The sequence below is a fragment of the Lutjanus erythropterus genome, chromosome 6 (assembly GCF_056507025.1).
Source record: "Lutjanus erythropterus isolate fLutEry1 chromosome 6, fLutEry1.hap2, whole genome shotgun sequence".
Classification (NCBI taxonomy): Eukaryota; Metazoa; Chordata; class Actinopteri; order Lutjaniformes; family Lutjanidae; genus Lutjanus; species Lutjanus erythropterus.
Window position 1 is genome coordinate 20,299,759 of NC_139322.1, and position 26,162 is coordinate 20,325,920.

General features: G+C 39.3%; 1 protein-coding gene across 1 annotated transcript in view; it reads right to left on the reverse strand.

Moving 5' to 3' along the window:
• LOC146325205 (chemokine-like protein TAFA-2) overlaps positions 1-26,162 on the reverse strand; it is a 126,100-nt gene that overhangs the window by 48,970 nt on the left and 50,968 nt on the right. Inside the window, exon 2 of the mRNA XM_084719999.1 lies at positions 14,440-14,540. Within this exon, the coding sequence (XP_084576125.1) occupies positions 14,440-14,539 (100 nt within the window). The 5' untranslated portion in view covers position 14,540. The remainder of the gene's footprint in view (positions 1-14,439; positions 14,541-26,162) is intronic.

Here is a 26,162-nt window from a genome sequence, read left to right on the forward strand (position 1 = left end):
GTTCACTTCTGTGGGGGATAAACCCCACTGTAATTTGTACCCTGCAGCTAGGAATGTACTTGGCAGACTGAGGACACTACGACACTGGGGCATCAATGTATAGTTTTGTGCCTGAGGGGCACGATTAACCAACAACCTTCAAGTCCCAAAGTAAACTCTTCTAGTCATCCTTGACTCTAATAAAAGGAAATGGTATGTATTGGTCATACATATTTCAGAGCATCTCTCCTCACTTGCGAAGAGCTTACTTGAAAGAGCGATTCCCATCTCAATGTGACTTTCATGTAAAATAAAGCCAACAGAATTGCAGACACAGAATTGGAAATTCAAATGCATGTATCCGTAAGACTGTGTTTCTATGAATACCAAAGGCGAGTATTGTACAAACACATAAGAACAAAACCACTGCGCCACCCACCAGGCAAATACTTCTGGAGGACAAATTGGAAATTGAATCATAAACTATAAAGAGCCAAGGTTGAGTTCAGCTGCGGAAGAAAAGAGAGACGAGATGGAGGTGGAGAGGAGAAAAGAAAGAGCGGCTGCATTAAATAAAAGTTCACTCTTTCTCTCCTGCCCCTGCAGAAATTCACGCTGTGCTACCTGATTGAAATTTCCTGGTTTAATAGCTGTGAAATAAAGTAAAAGTTGGGAAGAGAAGGAAAGAGAGAATATGAAACAGAGGGCAAAAGAGAGGAATGGAGTGGGAGCAGAACAACGAAGGGAGAGTTAGAAATTCAAAGACCAAAAGATACAAGGATTTAATGGAAAGCGAATTACTTTATGACTTGTAAAAACTGCAATCAAGGCTAATTAGTCATTACTGTTTTAAACGTGTCTCCCTGTAGTTCTCTTGCAAAAATGTTAATCCACAGTACTGCTGTTACCATCCTAGTTCCACATAGTGGCTTAACCAAAGGCAGAGAGTCGATAGAGGCTTTAGTTTTGCTTAAGAAACCGTACAGATGTACCAGGCTGGGTCTATGAGGGGTTGGCCGGTGAGCTAACAGTTAACGATTAGCACTAATGAATGCAATAAGAGGGCCCCAATGAGGTAATCTCACCGTGCAGCCAGAGGAAACTTCCCATTTACACCAATTAGTGCAAACACAGAGTCAGACAGTGACCATAGCTCCCAGACACATACTGTAAATGCTTTTATTGTTAACTCTGAGGGTTAAACTTTCTGTGTGGGTGCAAAGCATGAATCCCTTCCTCTGCATCTTCCTCGGGATCTGTTTCACGTTCTCTGTAGTTGGGTTTGTCAATAAAGTGTTGTAGTGATGGGTTTCTGAGAGGGATTTTTCTCTGTATCGCTTGACCTGTTGGTAACTTTACAGAAATACCTGTCTCTCAGGACTTTCATACATCAGTGCACATGGACGTCTTTAGGTTACAGGGATCGCAGTATGTTTCATATTTTTCCACAGGAGCATTTCAACAATGCATTTTTAGCCATGCTAGTGGCATCACTCGAGGGATGGTTATGTCGGTCTGTCCATCTGACAGTCTCATGGTTTGTCCGCTGCTTTGGTCCAGACTGAAATATCTCTGCTTAAGTGACTCCTTGACTTTTCCTCTTCCCAGAAGTTTGGCATTTTTACTTTTTATTGAAAAGTCTCTACACTATTAACAGTCAGTTGGAAAAAGGTCTTGCTAAACCCATTATCATTCTGATATAGGGAAAAAAAACATGCTGGTTTGTTTGTATTTCTTTACACCGATCACAGTCTTCTTGGGCGGTGTTAAGTGCAGGATGCAGTGATAGTACCATGGACGTATAATTTAAGACCTGGGGCATGTTCACTCTGGAAACAGTGTGCACAGTTTGAACAGAATGAACGACAAGTTTCCTCGAAACGGTGTGCAACAGTGTGCAACGGATTGTCAGGTACGATTTCTCTTGGTTGGTGGGTATGTCAGAGGTGTTCCCCAGTTAGCAGTGATGTATATGTAAACACAGTGCCGTGCAGTGCCCTGGTGTACACAACAATGTTTTGCTACATTTTCTCTGCATGCGGCCCAAAAGCATTTTCCCAATAGACCACAGTTTCCAAAAAGTCATCTGTAAAACAATTGACAGGACATCTTGAACTCCAAACAAGATAAATTATGACCCCTCTATTGTGCATTTTTGATCCATGGAGGTGTTATTTATGTAAAACTTTACTCAAGCTGAGAAAACCAATTTAAAAATCTGAGGCGTCATCACAATTTTAAGTCTATAGCGGGATCTCGTGTTAGAATCAATACTGCAAATATTCAGTGGGCCACATACCTTTTTTGGCATATGCACAAGGCGAGCAATTCTCATTGGACTGACTAGGCACCATCTTTTGGATGGTAAGCGCAGTAAACATTATATCTGCTAAACTTATGATGCTGTCAAACATTATCTTTTATGGACTCAATGAAAAAATGAGTTTTGATTATGGATTTCTTAACACTAAGAATTTCCCCATTTTCATTACATTATAAAACATTCTGAGATTCTTGGACTTGAGGTGTAGGATGAACAGTATCATCTACAGTAGAATCACTGCCTTAAAACAGTGAAACACACTCATAAATGGAACACAAAGCACAAAACACAAAAGACAGATTTACATAGTTTGATATATTCACAGCGCATGGCTGGTCCTTAGTAACCCAATCACACCCTCACAGTCCGCTTTTGTTTATCTGTCGACCTGGTTCTTCAGGCAGAGGCCATGAATCACTCTGCCTCCCAGCAGAGAGCATCTTGCTGTCTGGCATCACCTCTCTACTTTCATAGATATTTATTTTCTGCACTTGCTGGAAAATAACAGCTATAAACACACTTCCCTTTGGCAGTGGTGGGATGTAACTAAGTTTATTTACTCATGTACTTTACTTAAGTGCAATTTTGAGGTAATTGTATTTAACTTGAGTATTTCAATGCTACTTTATACTGCTACTCCACTTAGTTTTGGAAGCCAAGATTGTACTTTTTACTCTACAACATTTATTTTGACAGCTTTAGTTTATTGTTGCTTTACAAAGTCAGACTATGCAAAAGATTAATACAAAATATAATCATCTAACAAATCATGACATATTATTGTGGATGTGTGCAGAAGTAAATAAAAATAAAATTAAAACAAGCCCCACCTTCACCAGCTGCAATGTTAGTGATGTTTACACATGCATACATCACTGCATAAGTGATGAGTACTTTTACTTCTGGTACTTTGAGTATATTTTGATTTGTATTTTTAACGTAAGACTTGAAACAGAGTATTTCTGCATTGTGGTAGTATGTAAAATATATAAGTACTTCTTCCACCACTTCTCCCTGATAGACAGTCCTGGCTGCTTTATGCCCCTCCTGTTCAATATTTCAGCAAACAGGCAGCCTGCTTGACACACATTTGAAAATTTCTCGTTCCCAGGTCTCTTGAATATGCGATGGAATCATGTCTGAGTAGGAATAAATGCAGAAGATTATCCTGTGATAGACTACAAAAGGCCAGAGTGCCTGCAGCCAGTTATCAAAAACACTCCTGGCACCTTAATACGTGAATACATCATGGTTAAAACAACACATGCATTACCAAGGACACACTGATTGGCGAAGGTTAGTATATGCAAATTTAGTACCTTGGAATTTGTCAACACCAATTGAAGTGGAGCGAGGGAGAAAAGAAAAGAGTGAGCCAGAGGCTATATAACAACCATAACGATGAACAAATGGACAGTTCATAATTAACAGGTATTCTGGTTGCTCTAAGGCAATGGGACAAAGATCATGACGTCTTCAGTGGAAACCAGTGTGACAAAATGTAATGAAATTGTAACTGGATGATGGGAAACATTTTGCTATGAAGAAAATGGTGATTTTCGAACATGAAAATGCAGTGTAACAATTAGCATTTTACAGTAAAATACATCAGTGCTTCCAAAATGTCTTTAATTTCTTTAAACCACATCAGCAGCGGTGAAATAAGTATTCAGATCTTTCACTTACTGTAAGTAGAAGTACCAATGCAACAATGGAACAAAGATTAGTAAAACAGATTAATCCTGCATTCAAAATACAACTTAAGTCAAAGTTCAAAAAGTATCATTAGCAAAATTCCTCTTAAGTAAATCAAAAGTACAACTACTTGTTTTGCAGAGAACAGTCCCCTGTAACTGATATAATTCATTTATGACATTATTAGATTTTGAATTCTGATGCATCGGGGTTTATGCAGTATTTTTATGTTGTAGCTGCAACATAAAGCTAGTTTTAACTGCTTTATATAGAGTTACATAGTTTACTCTCTTGGTTTTCAACCTAATGGTCAGACCCCTCCCAAGGGTAATGACATAAATTTAGGGCCATGAAATGATTATTTTTGTAGGAAAGAAGAAAAAAAAAAAAAACAGAACAAAATTCTGTTATACAAATCGGATTTTTGGGACTTTTCTCTCATCTTTGTGTTTTTGTAAAATATCATTTTGGCCTAAAACAGGTATTTAAAGAGAGATTTTGAGGGTAATTGTCTCTTTGGTGTCACTGTTACACAAGGCTGTTTGTCTAATGGCTCACAGGTTAGGGACTACTGCTGTAATAGTTGATAATACATTGTATTTTATAAGCTTATCTTCTGTGTTTTAAATGTAAAATTGTAATCTATGAAGTAACCAGTAGCCAGTAAAATGAAAATGAATAGAGGGAAGTGAGAGGTAGAAGTACAAAGTGGCATAAAATACAAATCCCTAAGTGAAGTATAAGTAACTCAAAATGGTACTTAAATGTATAATAGGCAACATTTGTTCATTCAGCACTCATATAAACATAATCCATTTCAATCATCACCTATCACCCACTACAAGTGTGTGGCGGTGTCTGTCTCTGCAAAGACCCGTCCCTCTGCCTGTATTTCCTGATTTTTCTCATTAATTTGCTGCGCTCAGGACTCTTTACCAACCCAGAACACCAGTATTAGTCATCCTGGTATCTCTCCTGTGCATTTATGAACAGCTTGACAAATCCTACTGACTCTACCTTGTGTACTTGTGTCAGTGTTACTTTTCACCACTGCACAGACAAAGGGGTGTCATGGTTTGTATATGTAATATTCAATTTTTTTTTTTTTTTCCTGATTCTTGGGTTTTGATGAAAATGTTACATGAAATGTAGTTAATGTAGGCTTCACCTAGTCACCTTGTTTTTAATGTGGTAAAAAGCTATTTAAATTGCTTGCTAAGTGATCAATGAAATTTTAAAAAATCTTGCCTTGGGGTGCCTTTAGGACGGGCCAAGGGTGCCACTGCACCCACTCTGGTAACCGCTGCAATGTGTCTCAAAAATACACAGTGAAATAAATATTCATTGTTCTAAGTTCTCAATGAAGGCAATTTCTGCTCTATTTGTTTATATAAACTGCTTTATTGGGGGTATAGCCATCACTGATGTATTGTTACAAGGCTGAAAGTACTACATTTTAGTAACTTAATATTGTTTTTAAATAGATTCAGTAATATACCATTCATTCACTGCCCTATGAAGCTTATCAGAGTTTATCATACCCATTGAAAAAAACTCCACATGCACACATACAGACACACGCACACAGCAATATGGAGTTATGTGTCATCATTTAAATGTCACAGCCATGAACTGGCAAAAAGCTGAACTTCCAAAAAGCTGATTAGTTCAAACTGTCTGCAATAAAAGATGGAACATCTTCTCCTCAGGACCATGAAAGAGCATATCACAATATTAGAGCCACTTTTTCCCTATCATCAGACAAGAACATCGACATTCTACAAACCCCTGGTTTATGGTCAATGTTTTTTTTTTTTAAATCCAATGTCACAGTTTTAACAACTATACTAGAGCTGTACCCGACTCAGAATTTTGTCAGTGGCTCTTCAATATGAAGATTTGACAATTCCTTCCTTTTTTCAGCCTACGTGAGTATGTTCTACCAGTAATACTCTTATTTCAACGCCTTTCTTCTTCATCTGAGATGTGAAAACTTCAGATTTCCACACATTGCAGGTGACGTGCTGTCAGCCACTGCATCTCCGTTTCTATCTCTCTTCTCCGCTTCCATCAGAGTTAGTTTTGTGATTTGTAGTGATTTTTAAACTCGGTTTATAAAGTTCACAGCCATGCTGTTGTATTGCTCTGTGTACGATGATGCAGCCACAAAAAAGCTGGAATTTACTCACCTTCTCGCGCCAATTAACCACCAGCACATGTTGTCATGTGGATTTCTTTAATAAGTGCACTAGTCAACAGGGATCTGCAACTTTAAATTTACAATTGCCACTTTCTTTAATACTGTGAAACAATATTTAGTTGCTGTTAATAAAAAGATGAACATAAATTCACTGCAGCCTCCTGAATGAAAGTCAGACGTGCTACAAACTTATCCACCCCCTGATTTCTACACCCTTACTTTTTGCCTGGCTGTGTAAAGGGCACACTTCTTCCTTCATTAACTAAACATTACATTCCATGTAAATTGTGAGGTGCAAGTCTCTAAAGATCTTTGGTTGATTCAACCATAACATATTGCAAGGGACTGATGTACAATAAATGCTGATCTCCCACTCCTAATAATAAGTTGATTTCATTCATTGGGCCTCTTTTTCCTTCTCCTTCTCCCATATAAAAACTCTTACCAGTGTATCTAACATGGTGGTGAATGCTGGGGTGTTTGTCGACATGAAAAATTTCACATTTATAATTTTCAGCTTGAATTTTTCACAAGCCATATGGAGCCATGATGTAGACCAGGCATGGGATGCAGCTTTAGTGTGGAGCAGCCTCTAAGGAGGGCAGACAGCCTGTCTCTGCACATCACATTATAGAGACTCTTTGAGTGTCCATGCATGTAGGTGTGTGTGCGTCTGCATGTGTTTGTGTGTGCATTTACTGCAGGCCTGTCTGTGGGCCTGACAGGATGCACATGTCCCTCTGAGCTTGTGTGAGAGTAGTTTAACACATGCATCTTAGCATCCCCATACATCTTTGTCCTTACGTCTCTGTTTCCCCTTCCTGGCAGTCAGAAAGCCTTTCAGAGTAAGTTAAATTCTTAGCTGCCTCTAATCAGTGGCGATGTATGGAGATTGCAGCCTATAGACTGAGAATCAATGACTCGACAGTGTGTGGTGAAGTGATCAGCATAATCGCCGTTCCACTTTACTTCAAAATCCAAGCCAAGCTGTTTCTCGAAGACTATTGGCAAAGTCACTGAGACACTGAACCAAGGCCTAGACTTGTCTACAAACAAGATCTCTTCATTGCAAGAGATCTGTAGTCCACTAAGAGAGTTAGAGCTCTGTGGTCTGGGTATAAAGCCTGTAACGTTTGCTCAGTTCTGTTGTGATGTGTATAATAAAGCGTACGAATAAGAGAAAAAGACAGCAGGATGGATGGTTGAACAGATGGAGAGGCACCGATGGCAAAGGAGAGGCATCTTTTTCTGTTCTGTCCTTAGAGATAAAAATCTGGAGAATAAAAGGTGAGCAGAAGCTATGCAGACACACACGCATATTCACACACACACACACACACACACACACACACACACACACACACACACACACACACACACACACACACACACACACACAGGGACATCGTTTGCCACTTCTCAGCCCCTTCGACTTCCCTCCTGAGGTCGCCACAGCTGTCTTGTCAGCACATGCCTTCTGAGCTGGTGTCAAGAGCACACATACATACACATAAAGGCTGGGTGAAAAATGTAAAATCTCTTTTTTTTCAAAGCTTGGGGACAATTCAAGTTGTTATTTAATCAATTTGTTTCCTTGAAGAATGTAGGAAAACTAAAACATAATGAAAACTAAGGCTGCAAGTGTAAATAACAGTTATTTTCATTATCGATTAATCTTTTAGCCTAGAAAGTATTTTTTAAAATGAAGAATGTGCCTTACAGTTTCCCAGAAGAGACATTTTCAAAAAGCTTCTTTTGTCCAACCAACAGTCTAAAACCCACAGACTCTTCATTTACTCTCATAAATGGCAATGAAAAGCAGCAAATCCTTACATTTAAGAATTGGAAACCAGCTAATGAGTGACATTTTTGCTTGAACAGTGACTTAAACAATTAATTGTTGCAGCTCTAATTGAAACACCATATTTTTAGGGCTTCATGTGCAAGATAGGTGAGCAAGAAAAATAAAAGACCTGCATCAACTGCAAGATAAAAAAAAAAATCCAGGTTTTTCAATGCAGCTGTGGTCTGTCAGTGCCAGGTGATTTAACTAAGACTAGCGTGGCATTTATCAGTTTCAGCACACATAAAATTAGTGTGTGGACACATAAAGTCCTCACAAGACATCGGGCTGAGAGTTTTAGATAAAGATGAATCTGCACACTGTTTAGTCAACTTCCATGGCGTCACGTCGTGTAACAAGAGATAACAGCAGGTCAACAAACACAGGCTGTGCTCACATCAGCGTCTTTATTTTCAGTCTATTCCTGTTGTTGATTCGACTGTTAAATTTACTACCCTGACTATTTTCCCGAGAGACTTTTCATTGTCATCTCCCAGTCCCTCTGTCTCCTGTCATGACAGATTTCCACACTTTTTTTTTTCATTATCTCAACCTGTTTCTGGCACTGTACAGCTACACCAAATGTTGTTTTCTGGCATGCACGTAACACAGAAGAGAGCCGCTCGCACCCACTGTATCCAATTCTTTTTAATACATCTATGCTTGCACCTCGTCCTCCTCAGTGAGTGAGAGGCGGAGAGGGAAATGGAGAGTACTAAAGGAAATAAATGCTTAAGCAAATTTCAGAGGCCCTAGAAAGAAGAATTCCCATTTATTATGGAAAGCAGCCAGAGCAGCCATTAAATACCAACTAACAAACCCTTAAATAAAACCCTTACAAAAAGCATAGAATATAATTAATATAGAATATCATTTTATTGTTATTGTAATAAAATTTCAGATTGGATTAGGTAAAACTAAATGCTGTGGTCCCATTGTGTCAAATATATATATTTTTCTCCCCTGCATCAAAACTGTAATAACTTTGTTTCAAGATGAAGACACTTTACACATCGTGCAAAAACAAAAATTAGAATCCATTGATTCATCGATTAATTAATTAGATATATCTCTCAGCCCGAACACTCATGCTCACTATCTTTGGTATAACTTTCATAGAGGAGGATGTAACTGCAGCAAAAATGATGCAGTGGGGTACCATAATTTAGTTACTCTCTCAGCTCACAAATATTACCATTATCAAATTTTCTTTACATGTCAGCATATGTGTGTGTGCTTGTATCTGTAAAATATGTGTTTGTGGGAGAAAGAGACTGTGTGTGTGTGTGTGTGTGTGTGTGTGTGTGTGTGTGTGTGTGTGTGTGTGTGTGTGTGTGTGTGCGCGTGCGTGTGCACTGTATGTGTGAGAGCGCCAACCTTGAGGTGACCTACGGGATTGTATTCAGTAATTATCTGATTACTCGTCTGTTTTTCTACCATCAGACAACTTGCAACTGGATAACGCTGTAACTCCCTGATTACAACTTACTGCACAATCAATCACCCATTAACGGGAACACACAGACTGTACACATATCACACACACACACACGCACACATCCCAACTGTACAGCTGTGTCACACTTAAATACCAACACAAGCATTACTGCCACTATTTCAGAGGCTTGTGTGATAAAATAACCATGACAGAATCTTCAGCGACACAAGGCCACAGCCACTAAACTTTTATCTTATCTTGTGACTTGCTATTCATCTCTCTCACCTGGTGTTTTTAGTGTTGCTGTTGCTTCTCGCAGACCTCAGCACTTCACTGAAAACACGGCGATGCTCCACAATAAGAGAGCATCTCCGCATTTTCTACTCATCTTTTCACCATCCGTCCATTTATGAAAATGTTTTCCCTTGCCTTGTCAAGAGTGGCTGGCAGCCAGAGAAGAGTCAATCTTACGTACAAACAGACACAACACGCACACAAACACGCACAAAGAATGGTTATAGGTACTCACATTCCAGCAAGGACACACACATAATGTACACACAAAGAACCTTGTAGTTTCCAAGAAGTGATGAAATTATGAGAAATTTTCTATTACTACACAGAAGGCCAAAGGATGAGTGTACTGACGAAGGCGCTGCATTTCTTTTAAAAAAAGACTCATCAATCATTTTCCTTTTCAGTCATCTGCTAACTGAACATCCACACAGGGCAGATGTTTAGACACACAATGTACTGACTGCAGTATAAATATATTCAGCATCAGTGACATGAAACACGCAGCAACAACAAAGACAACCAGTTCAGATGAAGGGCAGCTGGTGCACGCCACTTTGTCACGACATGAAAGCCAAAGGCAGAACTTAACATTTTCAAGCCATAACTGCCGATCATATGCAGTCAAACTAGAAGACAAAATCCACTATCACTCACTGCTCGGTTTTTCCCTGAGGTGATTTTGTCATTGTTAATTACTTATTTTAGTCGTTAACGTGTCCCTCGTTTGGTCGTCTTTTTGCGCCACAAGACTGGAGGAGCAATCTTGAAATAAAATGTGCTGTCTTCATGATCATGTCTTCAACACCGGCACCCAGCATAAACTTTTCAAACATGCAGAGTGACATCTTGCAAACCTCTTTTTTTTTTAAGTTATATTTTTGGGCTTTTCTTGCCTTTATTTGATAGGACAGCTGAAGAGTAGACAGGAAAGGGGGGTGACATGCAGCAAAGGGCCGCAGGCTGGAGTCGAATCAGCAGCCGCTGCAGAGGATCGACAGCCTCCATACATGGGGCGGACGCTCTACCAACCGAGCTAAACAGCTGCCCCCTTCTTGCAAACCTCTTGAGCACCAAACATCTGCATTTTTGTTGACACCACCAAAGTTCATACTAGAGTTGGGAGATTTGTTGAAATTTTCAGCCAGCCACCATCAGCCAGTTAACCACAGATTATTCATGCAGGTGTGTGTCCATGTCCAACACCCCTCAAACCTCCTCACATCTTCCTAATTCTCAGTCAGGAGATGTATGTGAGTGGCGAGTTAGCTTTGTTACCTATGCCATGTACCTTTGCCACATCCAATAATTAAATTATCAACCATACACCTTCTGAATTCTCCTGAATTTTCTTTCTTTTATCAGACTAAGACACACATAGAATTTGCTTAACTCAGTGTAATATCACACAAAGTAAATCCTTATTCACAGAGTTAGATGTGAAAATATTCGGGCTCAACGGGCTGTTTTCCTCTCACTCATCCTCCAGCTCAGTGGGTGTGTACTGTACAGCTGAATGAGTGCATCACTGAGCAAACTGCAGACTATTAAATTAGCAAAATAAAACAACAACCAATCACCCGACCTTTATTCATACTTGGAGGATTACATGGCTTCAGGTGCCATTTGGGGTCTATGTAGTCAACACTTGGGGTTTTGTTTTTTATAATTAATAGGCACTGATTTAATTTTCATTTAATTTAATTTCAATGTCAGTATTATTTTAGTTTACTGTAATCACACCTCCGCTGGCTCTCTGTCCCGCCACACATTCAATTCAAACTCTTTATCTGCATTTACAAAGTCCCACTCCACCTTACCGACTTTCTCCTCATCACCCAGGACCAAGCACCAGAACCTTCTCCCTTGCCAACCTCTCCCTCTGGACAACATCCAAAAGTTGCTCCAATGTCACTACGTTCAAAGAGTATCTAAAAAACCCTTTTTCTGTAACAGAAGATCTGAAAAAACTCAAGAACTATTGGATGGATTGCTATTAACTTTTGTGCAGACATTCATGGTCTCCAGAGAATTAATTATAATCACTTTGGTGATCACTTTATTTTCCATCTCTTGCCATTTTCAGGTCAAAAGTTGAATATATCTAATAATTTTGCTTATGACCAAATACATACAAAAGTAATGCCAAACACTCTATAAATAGAAATCAACTACAGCAGAACTATAAATAACAACCATCAAAACAGTGATAACGTTAAATCAACACCTCTCAAACACTCAGCAGCTGAAACTTTGAATAATACATACTGAGTGGCCGCTTAATTAGGTACACCTGTACAATCCAATACACCAGCCCCGCAATAACATGTGTCTTTACAAAGTATACAACGTTGAGTTTTGAGATCTCTGAATATTCAACACTAACTATGACGTCTATGCAAAAACATATGTTTTAACACCTCTATGAAAATGTCAGCAAAACTAGGCATCATATATACACACCTAATTAGGGCTGTAGTCAATCAAAGAAAATCTTGATCGACTGGAAATCTAACTATGCAAATTAATTCCTGCCATTTTAACATTTCCTTTTACATGTGGCTAAGGAGGATCACAGAGCAGAATGGGGTACCGTACCATAACAAAGCTAACACAGCTCATGCTGCAATATAAACTTCCATAAAGAGAAATATGAAAAAACATTATCAGTATCCAAACTTATACTCTGGTTATTTAGTTGACTTTAGATGAGTCTCAATGTTCACATAGTTTCTCTTTACTGTCCCTCAATATTACAACATTAGTCCAACATTGATCCAGCCTGTAGCAATAGTCACATTAGCCGTGAAACATGCTAACACCAAATTCAACAGGATAACTTACAAAACAAACATCAACACAACATAAAACATGACAAAACTAACAGCTTTTGATCTTGAAGCCAGGTCACAGATGGTTGGTATCAATCCATCATTGAGTTTGAAGTAAAAAAAAAAAAAGTTAAAGCAAAGTAAAATCCCCACACACTGTCAAAAAATAAGTTTTATATTTACTCAGCTCCTGTCCTCTGCGGGGCCGATGTAGCGACTTGTGCTGGTACTTTAACATTGTTTCAATTCATTGGGAAATAAGCACATGCTCCGTAAATAGCCTCTCATTTAAAAATAAAATACATCAGATCTGCATGTCCCTCCCAAGGGAACAATAACACAGAAAAGATGATTCCTTGGTGTATCCATCAGTGCATCTCACACATGACAGATACAATAACGTAAAAGATGTGAATGACTTAACAAGACCAAAATGAGGCAAGATGTAAAAAGACAAAAACAATTGTAAAAGACATAGTAAGATGAAAACTGTGTAAATGATGTAGACCAAAATGACATAACAACAAACAGAACAAGAAGGAAATGAGGTAAAAGACATAACAAGAGGAAAAAGACATTAAAGACATACAAGACAATGAGGGAGACTCCACCGTGGAGAAAAGATGAAGTGCAGTTAGCCAGTAGAAGTGTCTGTCAGACGGTTACTTTTTACTTTTAGTAAAAAAAAAAGTACATTTTAAATTAATTTTAATACTTCCGCTTTTACTGAGTATTTTTCTACACAATTATCTGTACTTCTTCTGAAGTTAAGAATGCATGTACTTTGCCACCTCTGCTGACCAATGAGCATTTGGTTGAAAAAGAGAATATCAACCAACCAATCGACCAACCAACCAGAAGTGTCAGCTCGAGACCTTATGGCAGAACAGTTGTATTGACTTGAATTAGACTGTACAAGTATACCAACGAAGTGGTCACTGAGTGTAACTTTCATGGAGGTATTCTATGTTTGTTAACACTGGATGTAGCTACTACAGCCAATTAAAGTGAAAATCGAGTTTCACCTCTCTGACACCTTTTCATCAAGATCTTGACACTGAATGCTTCACAAAGATAGACAGAGCTGTTCATATTCATATTTCCACCCCACGAGTGTAAGTGAACAGCATGACCTGAGGCATATAGAGAGCTCTCATTCATATACAGGTACAGTAGCAGATAGGATATGCTCTCTATTAAAGCTTTTTCTCCTAGAGGTAGGTAATTTTCCATGTCACACACAGCTGATCATTGTGAACCACAGAGACGAAGATACCTAACCTTCACATGAGAAATGAACTGGAAAGAAGTAAGAGGCCTCAGGGCTCAATCATGCTAGTGACTCAGCCACTTGGTGCACATGGGAGGGATATCACGCATCCAGGGATTTCTAATCCATAAGGCTCACTGCTCGCTGTCTGTGCTGTAACCTACAGGCATTTTGGAGAGTCGCCCCACTCTGATGGGACTGCAAAGACGTGAAAGCCCCTGAACTGAGAAGACCTTTCTTGTTGGATTACTCATGTTCCCCTTCCTTTTATTAAAGAACTTTTTGTGTGTTCTTCTTGGCAACCAGCCTCTGTGGTCTCGTATTTCATTGTGGATCCGACCACTGCATTCCCTCGGGTAGCACACGGCCTATTCACTCCAACTTTACAACATGTGGAAAGAAATTGGCTGCAAAGACTGCCTGCAGTGGTAATCCACAATAGATCCAATACCGTAAACGCTGCACACAGACACTGACCAAGTGACAGGAATATGTACTGCGCACACACACACACACACACACACACACACACACACGAATGGACATAAACGCATAAATCGACCTACCTGTGTGGCTTCTGTGTGCATGTGTGAGCGAGGCCAAGCAGAGGGACAGTAGAAGACTCCACACACCTACTCCACAAATGCAAGGACCCCGTTCCCGCATTCTGCCAGAAGGAAACAAAAACACATATAATCCATTAGAGAATGGACATAGACAAAAGAATTAGAATATACTGTACATTGCATGACTTTTTGTTTGTAGATATCTTCCTCCTTACTGTCTTTTTTTGCATGGCTGTAGTCAACTACACGACTGAATCATGCCACCTTCACTAGTCAGCACCAGAAATATTAGTCGGTTAAACTCTTTATCAATATTTTATTCATGTACAATGCCAGTTAACTGTTGCCTCTAAACAGTTATGCAGCTAGCAAGTGCTGTAGCGCAAAATGCACAGCACAAAGTGGCACAGATTTCAGTGGCATTTAAAATACAATTTGGTTATTGAAGAATGTGATTAACGTACAAAATGTGCCTGCCAGGACATTAAGTAAAACTAGCGGTTGGTACCACATTACATCTGGTCTTGCATTCCTCCACTGGCTTCCTGTAATGTTACATATAAAGTATTTCATCACTTTTGTATGTTTTAAAAAGTGCTACATAACCAAAGCTTGCCTTTACTTACTTACATATACCTCATGGAGTTGGACACAGTTTTATACAGACATTCATGTTTCCTAGACAATGAATTCTGCTAAGTTTAAAGATCCATTGACTTTTTCTCTTTTCTCTCTCTTTCCTCAAATGTGAACCTCTTTTTATGAAGTTCATGTTTGAGGTATTGAGTGAAATATCTCAACAACTATATAATGAAGTACCATGAAATTTGGGGCTGCCATTCATATTTCCTTCAGATTTAAGTATAACAACTTTGTAATCCCTGACCTTTCATATAGTGCTAAAAAATGTTTTTAACTTTAACCCTATTCGGCTGAGAAAAGTCTTTATTTTTCTCAAACTGACATGTTCCCTCAGATGTCAGGGCTTTCTGTAACATCAATGTTTCAGAAGAGAAGTGTCTGTTCTTCAACAGTCACATTAATAATATAGTTTAGAGTTGTTTTGCCCACTTTCTGTCGGTGTTACAAGCATAGATACATATATGCAGCTAACTTTCTCTGTCATCATCACTCATTTTAAACATCAATATAGCCGACCTGTTCAACATATAATGAGTCACGATTGTATTTCATACTTGTTCAGTTGTCTGACATCAGAAAACAGATCAAGACCCCAAATCACAGAGATGCAGATTCACATTGTTCTAATATTATCACAGGACCTCTGTGTTCAAAACATTGCAGGTAATTTGCTGTGGAATTTTTACTTTACAAATTATGGACATGGCTGATTCGCATGGATTAAGGTCACAGACAACTCTGCAATAATTACAACTTACCAGAGGTCCCCGGTTAATACCAGCCTGCCTGAATAGGGCTTTAACTGTACTTTGTGTTTAGTTCTAATTAGCAAATGTTATATCTCGCTGAACTGAATTATCAGTGTGAACATGTTAGTATTTACCTAACGTGGCCTCACAGAGCTGCTGGCATTGCTGTAAACTCTTAGGGCCCTATCTTACACCTAGTGCAAAGCTGTTGCACAGGTGGCAGCAACACGATGACCAGCGCCTTTGCAATTTTTGCCATGTCTGCAAGATAGCAAATGAACTTGCACCTGGTCTGTGTGGCCATAGACAGGATGTCTAAAACTGAAGGGAAAATGAAGGTGTGGCCCGGTGCATTCGCTATCGTGTGCTCACTGGAGTAAAAGCCATTTGCACCTTAGACCAGCTAAAACCTGGTAAAAGCAAAGTCTGTGGCGCAGTTGGTCTGTCTGCACAAGATAGCAACTGGTGCCTTTAGTCGAGGCACACACACATCACCACAAAAAACAACACCTGTTTAATGTTAAACAGTGTGCATATGTGTAAAATTATTCTCACTAATGAGGAATAAAGAATTATTATTATAATTATAAAGCCCAAAAAATCTCAATAGACCTGGAAAGTGGCCACGGGACGAGATCCCAGCTGTCAGATCACCTTTAACAGATCAGTCACATGACAGCTGGAGCAGCTGTAGTGTTTGTGTCTGCATGTATATTGGGAACCAGAAAAACAAGGATTGAACAATTATGAATTTGACCATGAGACCAGTCCTACCCCGGGAGTTTACAGTATGTGTACTTTTGTCAGAGCCTGATGATGGGTGGTCAATCTGTGCGCAATTTTGCACACGGGTTTAAGCTGCACCTCAATCTACCTCAGACATAATTTCAGGGTGCTTTATTGTACATTTATGATTCATGTATTGTATTACTTTTTGCTGGTGTGCATGTAAAATCAACTATTTCCACATGAAACCAGCTTTGGAGATGCCCTGCCATCTACATATATTGTACACTCTCACGCTTTCACTTCTCGAAGGAGGAGATCTGTATCCTTGCTTGAGAATCTTTTCTCATTGTTTCCTCCTGGTAAATCTTCTGTCATGCTGCTGCCGCTAGTGGTGATGAGAGCTGACTTTCTTATTGGTTTATTGCATGCTCAGCCTAAACTTGCCTGTGAACTAATTAGGGCACTTGGGCAGGTAGGTGTATCCCGCTGTGCGCTGCTGGCTCAAGGGGCGGGACAGGACAGGAAACCCCAGCGCCCCGGCACAAGCCGACAAAGGTGGATTTGGACAGACCTTGAATGAATTAAATCCTTTGTGCCTCATGCTTTCGACTTGCGCTTTAGATTAGCATAAGTCTAAGTTTAGTCTTGTTAAAGCACACATCCATAAACTCAGACTACTTTCCAAGATAACTGTAAAACATATTGACACATTCAACATTCACACACAGGCTTTTGCCTTACCAAAGAAAACAGTGTTTACACAGCGAAAATTATTGTTTACTGCAAATACATTCAAACAGAAAGGGAGATGGTGAATGACACACACACACACACACACACACACACAGAGGGAGAGGCGAGGAGAGAGACACAAAGGGATGGAGGAATGAAAGAAAAGTTCGGAAACTATAGTTGTATATTTGGAAACATTTGTATCTTGGCAGCCAACAGGAAATCAACATCAAAAACAGAGATGAGCCAAGTTCTGTTAATACAGTCTACATCTTTGCTGTCCAGTGATTAACTATTTGTAAATTTGGATGGTTGCAAATATGACATCTGTTGTTGCTGAGAGAAGAGTATTGTCATCCAAATTAAAACAGTCCAAAGCTTTTACAGCCTACTCAGGTCAGACAAATGTCTGTTGACAACAGGCACACACAAACTCACAGACAAGGCAATAAACCTTCTAATAAAAACAAGAATGAAAACTTTCTAACAAACAAATAAAAAGACCTATTAGAAAAAAACAAGAATTATGTTTTTTATTGGTTAGCAATATAGTTTAATAACGGCTTATTTAAAATGATTTTTTAAATGATATTATTCTGGGCAAGATACAAACAAAGATAAACAAAATCTCCATAAAGAATAAACACTCCAAAACACAGAAAATCGTTTATTGTGTGTCTCTCTCTTTCCATGTTTACATTGAAGTGGTGAGCAGGGATGCATATGATTAAAGCGCTTTATATTCTGAGCACCGAGCAGCACAAAAACTTCCACAAACAGGCAAACAAACTCTCTTTCTCCACCAGGGAAACTGTGTTTTTGTAAGTAGGCTTGTATACATGTGTGTCAGTGTGTGAATAAATAACTGCAGGAGGCAGGCAAAGCAAAAGCAAATGTGTGAGACTAAGATACAACATGAAGAGAAACTTAAAAACCCATTCTACCTTGAACACACCATGTTGACATAAAAATAAGCAAGAAGTTGGTGTATCTGAGTTGGGAGGATGTAGATTTGCCCCAAACCACTACTCCTACTACTACTACTACTACTACTACTACGACTGTTTGCACAGTCTTGATCTCTTTGCTCCCACACCTCCGAGAGTTAATTTTTGTCTAAATATTTAACAACAGAGGAACTTTTTCCCAGCTTAGAGTGAACATGATATTGCCTTTTATTTTGAAGTGCCTATTTTTGGTCTAAATTGCAGCATTACTCTTTTTTATGGAAGAAGGCAAAGAACTAACAATACAATAAACACTGTAGACTGGGACCATAATCATGTCACATCTGTGCATATAAGTCACTAACTCAAACAGTGGATTTAGTGTTAGACCGGAGATATACTTGCTTTTAACTATGCACCGGTATGCATCATGGCTGCCTCGTATACACAAACGTAACCATGTGGTTAATGGCTTATGGTTACTCTTTAAAGGAACAATGTGTAAAACTGTCAAAGGTAACTGAGGAAGCATATGACCAGAGTAACCACCTCTCACTATTCTCTCTGCTGTAACTGTCTTTGGATGTAACTAGCCTGCCAGCTGCCTTTCAAGCTCGACAGCTCAATTAGCTATGCAGCTCGGATCACTGGTGGAGTATTTATGTTTATATGGTGGACAGTGGAAGCAGGCTCAGGAGCCTCTGAGTTAACACAGATGGACCGGGATCAAACACAGCCTCAGAGAGCGACAGAGGCCAGCTTGACAACAGGAAATACTGTACTGAGGTGATTTACTGCGGCTTCAACCAGAACTCAAATTTCCAGGAGCAATGAAGATAGCAGGTGTGGACAGCAGAGGTGTGAAACAAAGAGGAGCAACAGGGAAGTGGGGCATCAGGGAGGCAGTGGGGAGCCAGAATATTTTCACATCTGATGCTGTGGAATAGAGTTGGTGATTGTTAAACAGTGAAAACACAAACAAAAGCTTTTTGGCGAGCTTGATTTTGTTTGTGTCGAGTTTAAAGTGTGTTTAGAAACTTTCCAGTTTCAGCAGATGAATTTTAAATCCTGCACATACATCTTCCTGCACAATGAGGCTCAATTATTCAACTGTAAGAACAATATGAAAACATAAAAACATATTTTTGGGTGGAGGCGAACTTTAAATACTTTTCATGGAACTTGATTCACTTCTCTAGTAAGACAGCCAACATGTAGCACTGAAAAAATGAAAGAGTCTTGTGAAATACTTTTGAGCAGATATGTGATGATGTAAGTAAAACAAACCAAACTCTTCAGGTTTGTGTGAGAGTCTGTGCAGATTAGCTCAGTGCAGATGAGATTATACACACACACACACACACACACACACACACACACACACACACACACACACACACACACACACACACACCTGGTTGGGTCTGAGTATGTGTTGATGTGTGTCTTTGTGCACATGTATTTGGGCCTATATCGGCGTGCATGTTTGTGAGTGCTTTACCGTAAGGAAGAACGTGTGCATGTGTGTGTGTGCGTGTATGTGTGTGTGTTAAGCCCTGGCTTGAGTTCTGAGCTGGGTGTGTGAGTCATCTGGCTATGCAGCCAGGCATTTCTAGAGCTGGGAGAAGCTGCAAAGCCAGACAGGCTGAGCCAAGGCTTTCTCTGGTTAGAGGGCATTGCACACACACACACACACACACACATGCATACACACACAGAATCATACACATATACGATATTTTGTCGCTTTTTGTCTATTCTCCCATTCATCTCTTTTTGTCTCCTTCAGCTGCCCTCCCTCCTGCCTCCTCTTACCCCTGTCCTCCTGTCCACACCTATGCTCCGCTTGTAGTAAATAATTAGGAAACAAAGCAGAGACGCTGGCTGCTTCCTCTCCAGCTCATTTAGACACACAGCAGTGTTTGTGATGATGCAGTGCCACTTCATTTTGGCTGGTTGTTTGGTCTGTCTGCCGCAGAATGAGTGGGTGTGTAATATAGAAATGGATTCAGAAAGGAGCAGGAAAAGAGAGCAATAGAAAGGAGGGGGGGGGGGGAGGAAGCAGTGTGTGTGTGCGTGTGTGTGTCAGACTGCTCAGGAACACAGGGTTCTGATCAATAGCATCTAAACAGCTTGACTCTCCATCAGTATCAACCTCAGCAGCTGATGGTGACTCACGTACACACACACACACACATAAAGTCACACATACAAAGTCAAACACCAGCATTTATGCACTGATAAACCAAAGTCTGCATGGTTTAAGTGTGTCTGATTGCATGCTTGTGCTTGTAAACATTTGTGTTTATGCTTGTTTACATGTCGTTCTCATGCATATGTGTTGAGAGAATGTTTCCTGCAGTTCCCTCAGCTAAACGTCAGATAGAAATTCCTGAACTCCTCTGATTATATCCGCTGGTATGAATGGCGGTAAGACAGCAGCATTGGATCCTCTAACCCTGGATGATGTAGCTTTCATTAACCGAACACAGAGGAGCAAGAGAGAGGAAGAGCGAAAAAAGGAGAAAGCGATAGAGTTGGAGAAAGAGTGGTGGTCTCAGATGAGTTCTGCAGTCTGTTCCATCCCTTTAATTAGTCCCATTGGAATGCCCTCCCCGCTCCACGCGGCTGATCAGCTTCCCCTCTATATCTCCAGTCTGTATTTGTGTGCGTGTGCTCGTGGGCGTGTGTGTTTGTATGCATCTTAGCTAAAGCCGGACAGACATCTCACGGGCATATGAGCTCTGGTTGATCTCCCAACGGTCGAGGAGAAAAATGTAGTGGAAATACATTAATATTCAAGGAGTTTCCATTCCCTGAGATATCCGCCATTTGGAAAATTGGATGCCTGTACTCTCTACATCAGTTACTGCAGCAATTAACATGAAGTGATTTTGCCATCTGAAAATGTATCGTGTTACTGCATTATTTATTGTCCAGAAAAACTGACCTTTTGGTTTTTATTATTGATGAATGTTTTTATGAGCACCACATTTAAGGTGCAGTCACACCTTCGTTGTTTGGTTCAGTTAAAACAAACTCATGCATTGCATTTGCCAATTTATTGCCGTGCTGGTGTGAAGGTTGCAAATCAAATTCTACAGACGAAACAGGAGGCTGTGTGTCTGTGGTCTGAAACAGACCAACCAGTGTTCTCTGAAAGCCTTAAATTTGGTGACCAAAATACAGTTTCAGTGGCCTGAATGCAGATTTATGTAAAAACAAAACAGAACAGCAATTTAACGCAACATAACAAAGCCTTCCTTAACTTCAATACTTGTGTTGTTGACTTAAATGTTTCTTGAAGGCATTTCTTCCAATAAAAAATGAGCTAGACTTCTCCACTAGTTGCGTCAACTGGTGGCACACAGCACAGTACATTATGTCCTTATATGTGTCAAGTTCAAGCCACATAAATCTCTGCCTCCATACAAATTTTTGTTTTGTTTTTTCATAGTCATACATTTTGTGTTTCTATTCTTCTGTAAAGATCTCAGATCTTGACAGTTGTAATGGGCTTAGTAAACCCATACTTCAGTAGCCCCAACATATTTGTTAAAGAATGTTGAACCAAAAAAAGAAAGACACACACTAAAACTCTTGTCATAAGTTTGATTGTCTGGACGTTACCATCAGGCAGCATTGTACCATTATTGAACATCCTATAGGAATGAATGTGTTCAAGCGTGTCGCCATATTTCTGCAAACTTTCCATCAACGATCTGTTAAGCCAAACTATCATAACTCTTCTCTAAATAAGATAGTGTGTCAGGTTTCAATATTTGATCATTTGTGTTCCATTTAAATGCTTGTTTTCAGTTTCCTGGTGTGTAATGTGCTGCAACCATTTGTTGTGTTGCTGCCAACTTTCTCTCACTGTTTATGTGTTTTTTTATAATAATCATTGCATTTTGCACCATATCTTATATTAGTTAAATAGTATATAAATATAAATATAAATATAAATACACAATACTAAAAATTTAATGGTGGAATCCATAATGGTACAATGCTACTTCAAGACAACATTTATATTTGAGCAATTTTTCATAATTGCCAAATAAATACCATAAACAATTAAAAATTAAACTAAACTAATTTACTACTGTAAATCAATGATTGTAAAATGACAGAAAAAGATGAAGATTTATTTTATGGAGAGAGTTGATGGAGCTGAACCATGTGAGGAAAGCTGCATAAAAAGGAATCAACCTGAACTCCAGTCCTGTGACAAATTAAAACCCTGCTATTAGTTTCCTCGGGGTCCTACCTCTTTTTTTAAGTACTGCACCATAATTGATTATGTATTGTATGAGTGTAAAAGACCAAAAATGGGTATGTTACCTACAGGCAACACTGCACCATAGAAGGTTAAATACAAAACACTTTTAAATGACAATGTTACAATGGTAGAGGGCTCAGTGGTCTGTCAGCCATCGGCGATGGACAATGGCATCAGCCCAATTCTAGCTGGCACTTTAATGTTCTGCCAGCGAAGGCTTACAGTTTAAGAATAAAACTTGATGCATATGTGGATAATTGGTGGACACAGTGTAATTTTTTGTGGCCATTGTTGATGTTGAACTATGTGCTGATTGTGCTTTGTAAGCAGTCTTAAAAGAACTGTATGAGCATTACTGTATATGTATACAATGGTAAGCTTCGTAACACGTAACACTTTTGCATGTCAGCAAATATTTCCCTGATCAATCAGACAATAAGAAGCAGTTCAAACAGCAGTGTGTTGAGCTCCTATCTCCTCTTCTACACACTTTGGCACTTCACATCCATTAAAAAGTGCTTGATGTAGTGATCCCACCGTCATATCTTCCCATTACTCAGTTTAGTTAGTAAGTTGTACAACTATCAAGTCACAAAAACACCTATTACGTAAGGGAAAAGGGGGGGCAGAGAGCTACGACAGAAAATAAGGGAGTAAGTTTGGCTTGAGATCTGTTCTCAGGCCCACACAGTCACTAATGCCAATTTGTGGAGAGAATTTCGATGGAAGATAATTAACAGATTTGTCTGAACACCACAAACTGTTGCAAAAACATTTACAAACCAGTCAAAAAGATGATGGAGGCAAAGCACATTCTAATATAACTTTTAGAGCCTGATTTTTACCACTGTGAACGAATTATTAGATGTTGAATTGATAAGAGACCTGTTAGCAAGTCTTGGAATGAAACCAGATGTACTTTACAGTAGAAAAAGAGTGCATCTGTTACAGATATTATTAATAGCAGAAAAAAAAGGTATTACATTCTTTCTCTGTATGTTATCGTGGGTGGTTAACAATTCTGCAAATATCTTTCTGACAGAACAAAAATACATACATGCTTAGATTACTTACATGGACACCACTAATGAAGGTAATGAGGGGCATTGAATGTAGGTCTATGGAAGTAGAATTTATATACAAATAATCCACATTCCATCCATATTCGCAGTTTAGTAAAAGAGATTATTGACAGTATACGCATATAACAAGTCCTCACCATACCGATCATCAGTCTGTCAGTCAGTAACTTAAACAGATTTGCAGCATCAGCCTTTAGATCCACTAAAACACCAGGAATTCCTGGAAAAAGTCTGACCAGGAAATACACAATTCGCCAGATTATTCCTCCTCGTGACACTCCAGAGGCCGTCTGCTTTCCTCAAACTGGCCACAATAATGCAGATTTTGCAACAGGATCTGATGCCAAAGTAAAGTGTTTGTCTTCTTCACTGAACATCGTCTTTGGCGTTGCACTTCTGGGAAGTGCCAAGCTTCTGTTTAGGGGCTAATACATCACATGGTATCAGATCAGTTCATAGACATAGCGTACTCAACAATACCCAAAGCTGCACTTAAGGCAGTGTTAGATGTACTGATACTGGTATCAGTATCGGGACAACCCAACAAATAAAGAAAGAATAGTAAATAATAAATAAAGAATAAGTTGAAAAAACTGTCTCTACTCCTCGTAGTTCATAGTTCGTATTTGTAAAAAGCCAGTGTGAACATGATCAAAACTAAAAGACAACAATGCACTTTTTTTTCCTTGGTCCAAACAAAATGTACTAAACTACAGATCACACTTCAAAATGTTTTCACTGCTACATTGTATCACATTGTGTTTGAGTGCAGTTTTGTCATTAAATGTGAGAAAAAGCTTCTGCACCAATTAGTGGTGAAATCAGTGATCCTACAAGCTTGTTTGTGTTTTTCTGTCTCTTTGCATGAGGTGTGTGTGTCCTGTACCTCACATAAAGTTAACTAGCAGTTGTATGACTATGAATTCGTAACAATAGATATGGATCTCATTCATCCTGAGACTTTAACAGAGAGATGACTATCTCAGTCTCCTGTGGAGTGGCACCATGGCTAAGGTCATCAGGATACTCACAGTAGCTTGCTGTGCTATTCAAAGCCACAGTATCAAAAGAAAATGGAAGATATTGTCTGATATTGTGGAGAGGCAGCAAAAAGGAATGGAAAGGACACAGAGATGATAGAAAGGAAAGATGAAAGGCAAGGAGACGAGTGCATAGAGGCGAATTTAAAGAACAAAAGAGAATGGTACAAGGAAAAAGACGGAAAGGGAGGGATACAAAGGTTCCCTCCCAATAAGGCCATGAAGGGAATATTTGAACAATATGTTAGTTGGTATCATGAGTTCAAGGGTTATTCAACTAGCACATGGGTTGGTGTTTGTATTGAATATTTTGATAGTATTATATAGTAGTGGTATTATATAGTATTACAATAGCATAAGACCCATCCATAAATGCCAGGGTTCTTCCTGCACAGACTTTATACTACATTTGTCCTTTGCTTACTAGTACTTACATACAAGACAAGACAAGTTCACAGGACTAAGAGGTGTAGAGTTGAACACAATCAGACCAACAAGTTGACATTTGAATTTGGCTGGTTTATTCATGCATGAAGGACAAATGCATGTTACAGCAGACACAAGCTTTTCTCTACAGACAAAGCTAAGTGAGACTCTTATATAGTGACCTGGTCCATACAGCCTAACTGTACTTGACCTGTGGACCTTCACATCTGTGGAGGCCCTTAGCTGTCATTCACACTGTTGCCACCATCCTCCAAAGGGAAACCTTCATCAAATTGCAGGCTACCTATGTGTTATGAATACATGTGTAGCCTTGACCAGGGTTTTTTTTTAACCCAAACCATGATCTTTTCCTAAACTTAAGCAAGTAGTTTTTGCACCCAAACCTAACCAAACTGTGACAGTTTCACAATGTTATCAATGTAATGTAATTAAGTAACATCACCATGTGCGTAACCTCCATAAACATAGCAGTACACAGGTGCAAATGATGCACCAATGAACCAATGAACCCTATTCCTAGCAAAGTACCCCTTAACTTGGTAAATGTATCTGCTAAACATCAGCATGTTTGTATTGTCACTGTGAGCGTATTAGCACTCTGACTTTACCATTTAGCTCCAAGCACCGCTGTGTCTAAAGGTAGGAACTTGAACATGTCAGGAGTCAAAAGTGTTTATAGTTGTTCTGAACAGCGACCCTGGAAGGTAAAAGTGGAAAACTGGCCGTCATGAGACAGGTGGGAGACACAGTGTTGTTGAAATACAGGGATAACAGACTGATTGAGACAGACAGACAGACTGTGTTGCACCTGGTTGTTTACATGAAAAGCGACAGAAATAGTTGTGTAGAGAATGAAAAAAGGAAACTAGAGAGAGAAGTTCAAGCCCTGGATCTCCTCTCACCTTGGCACAGCTGACCAATCACAGCATGAAGTGGGTGTGAGTTATATTTGCCAACCCTCCTGATTTTCTCAGGACACTCCCATTTCTCATTGCCCTCTCAGGTTTTCCTCTCAGGGTCACAATTCTCCTGTATTTCTCTCAGTTCTTGGCAAGTTTTCTAACTTTTTTTTT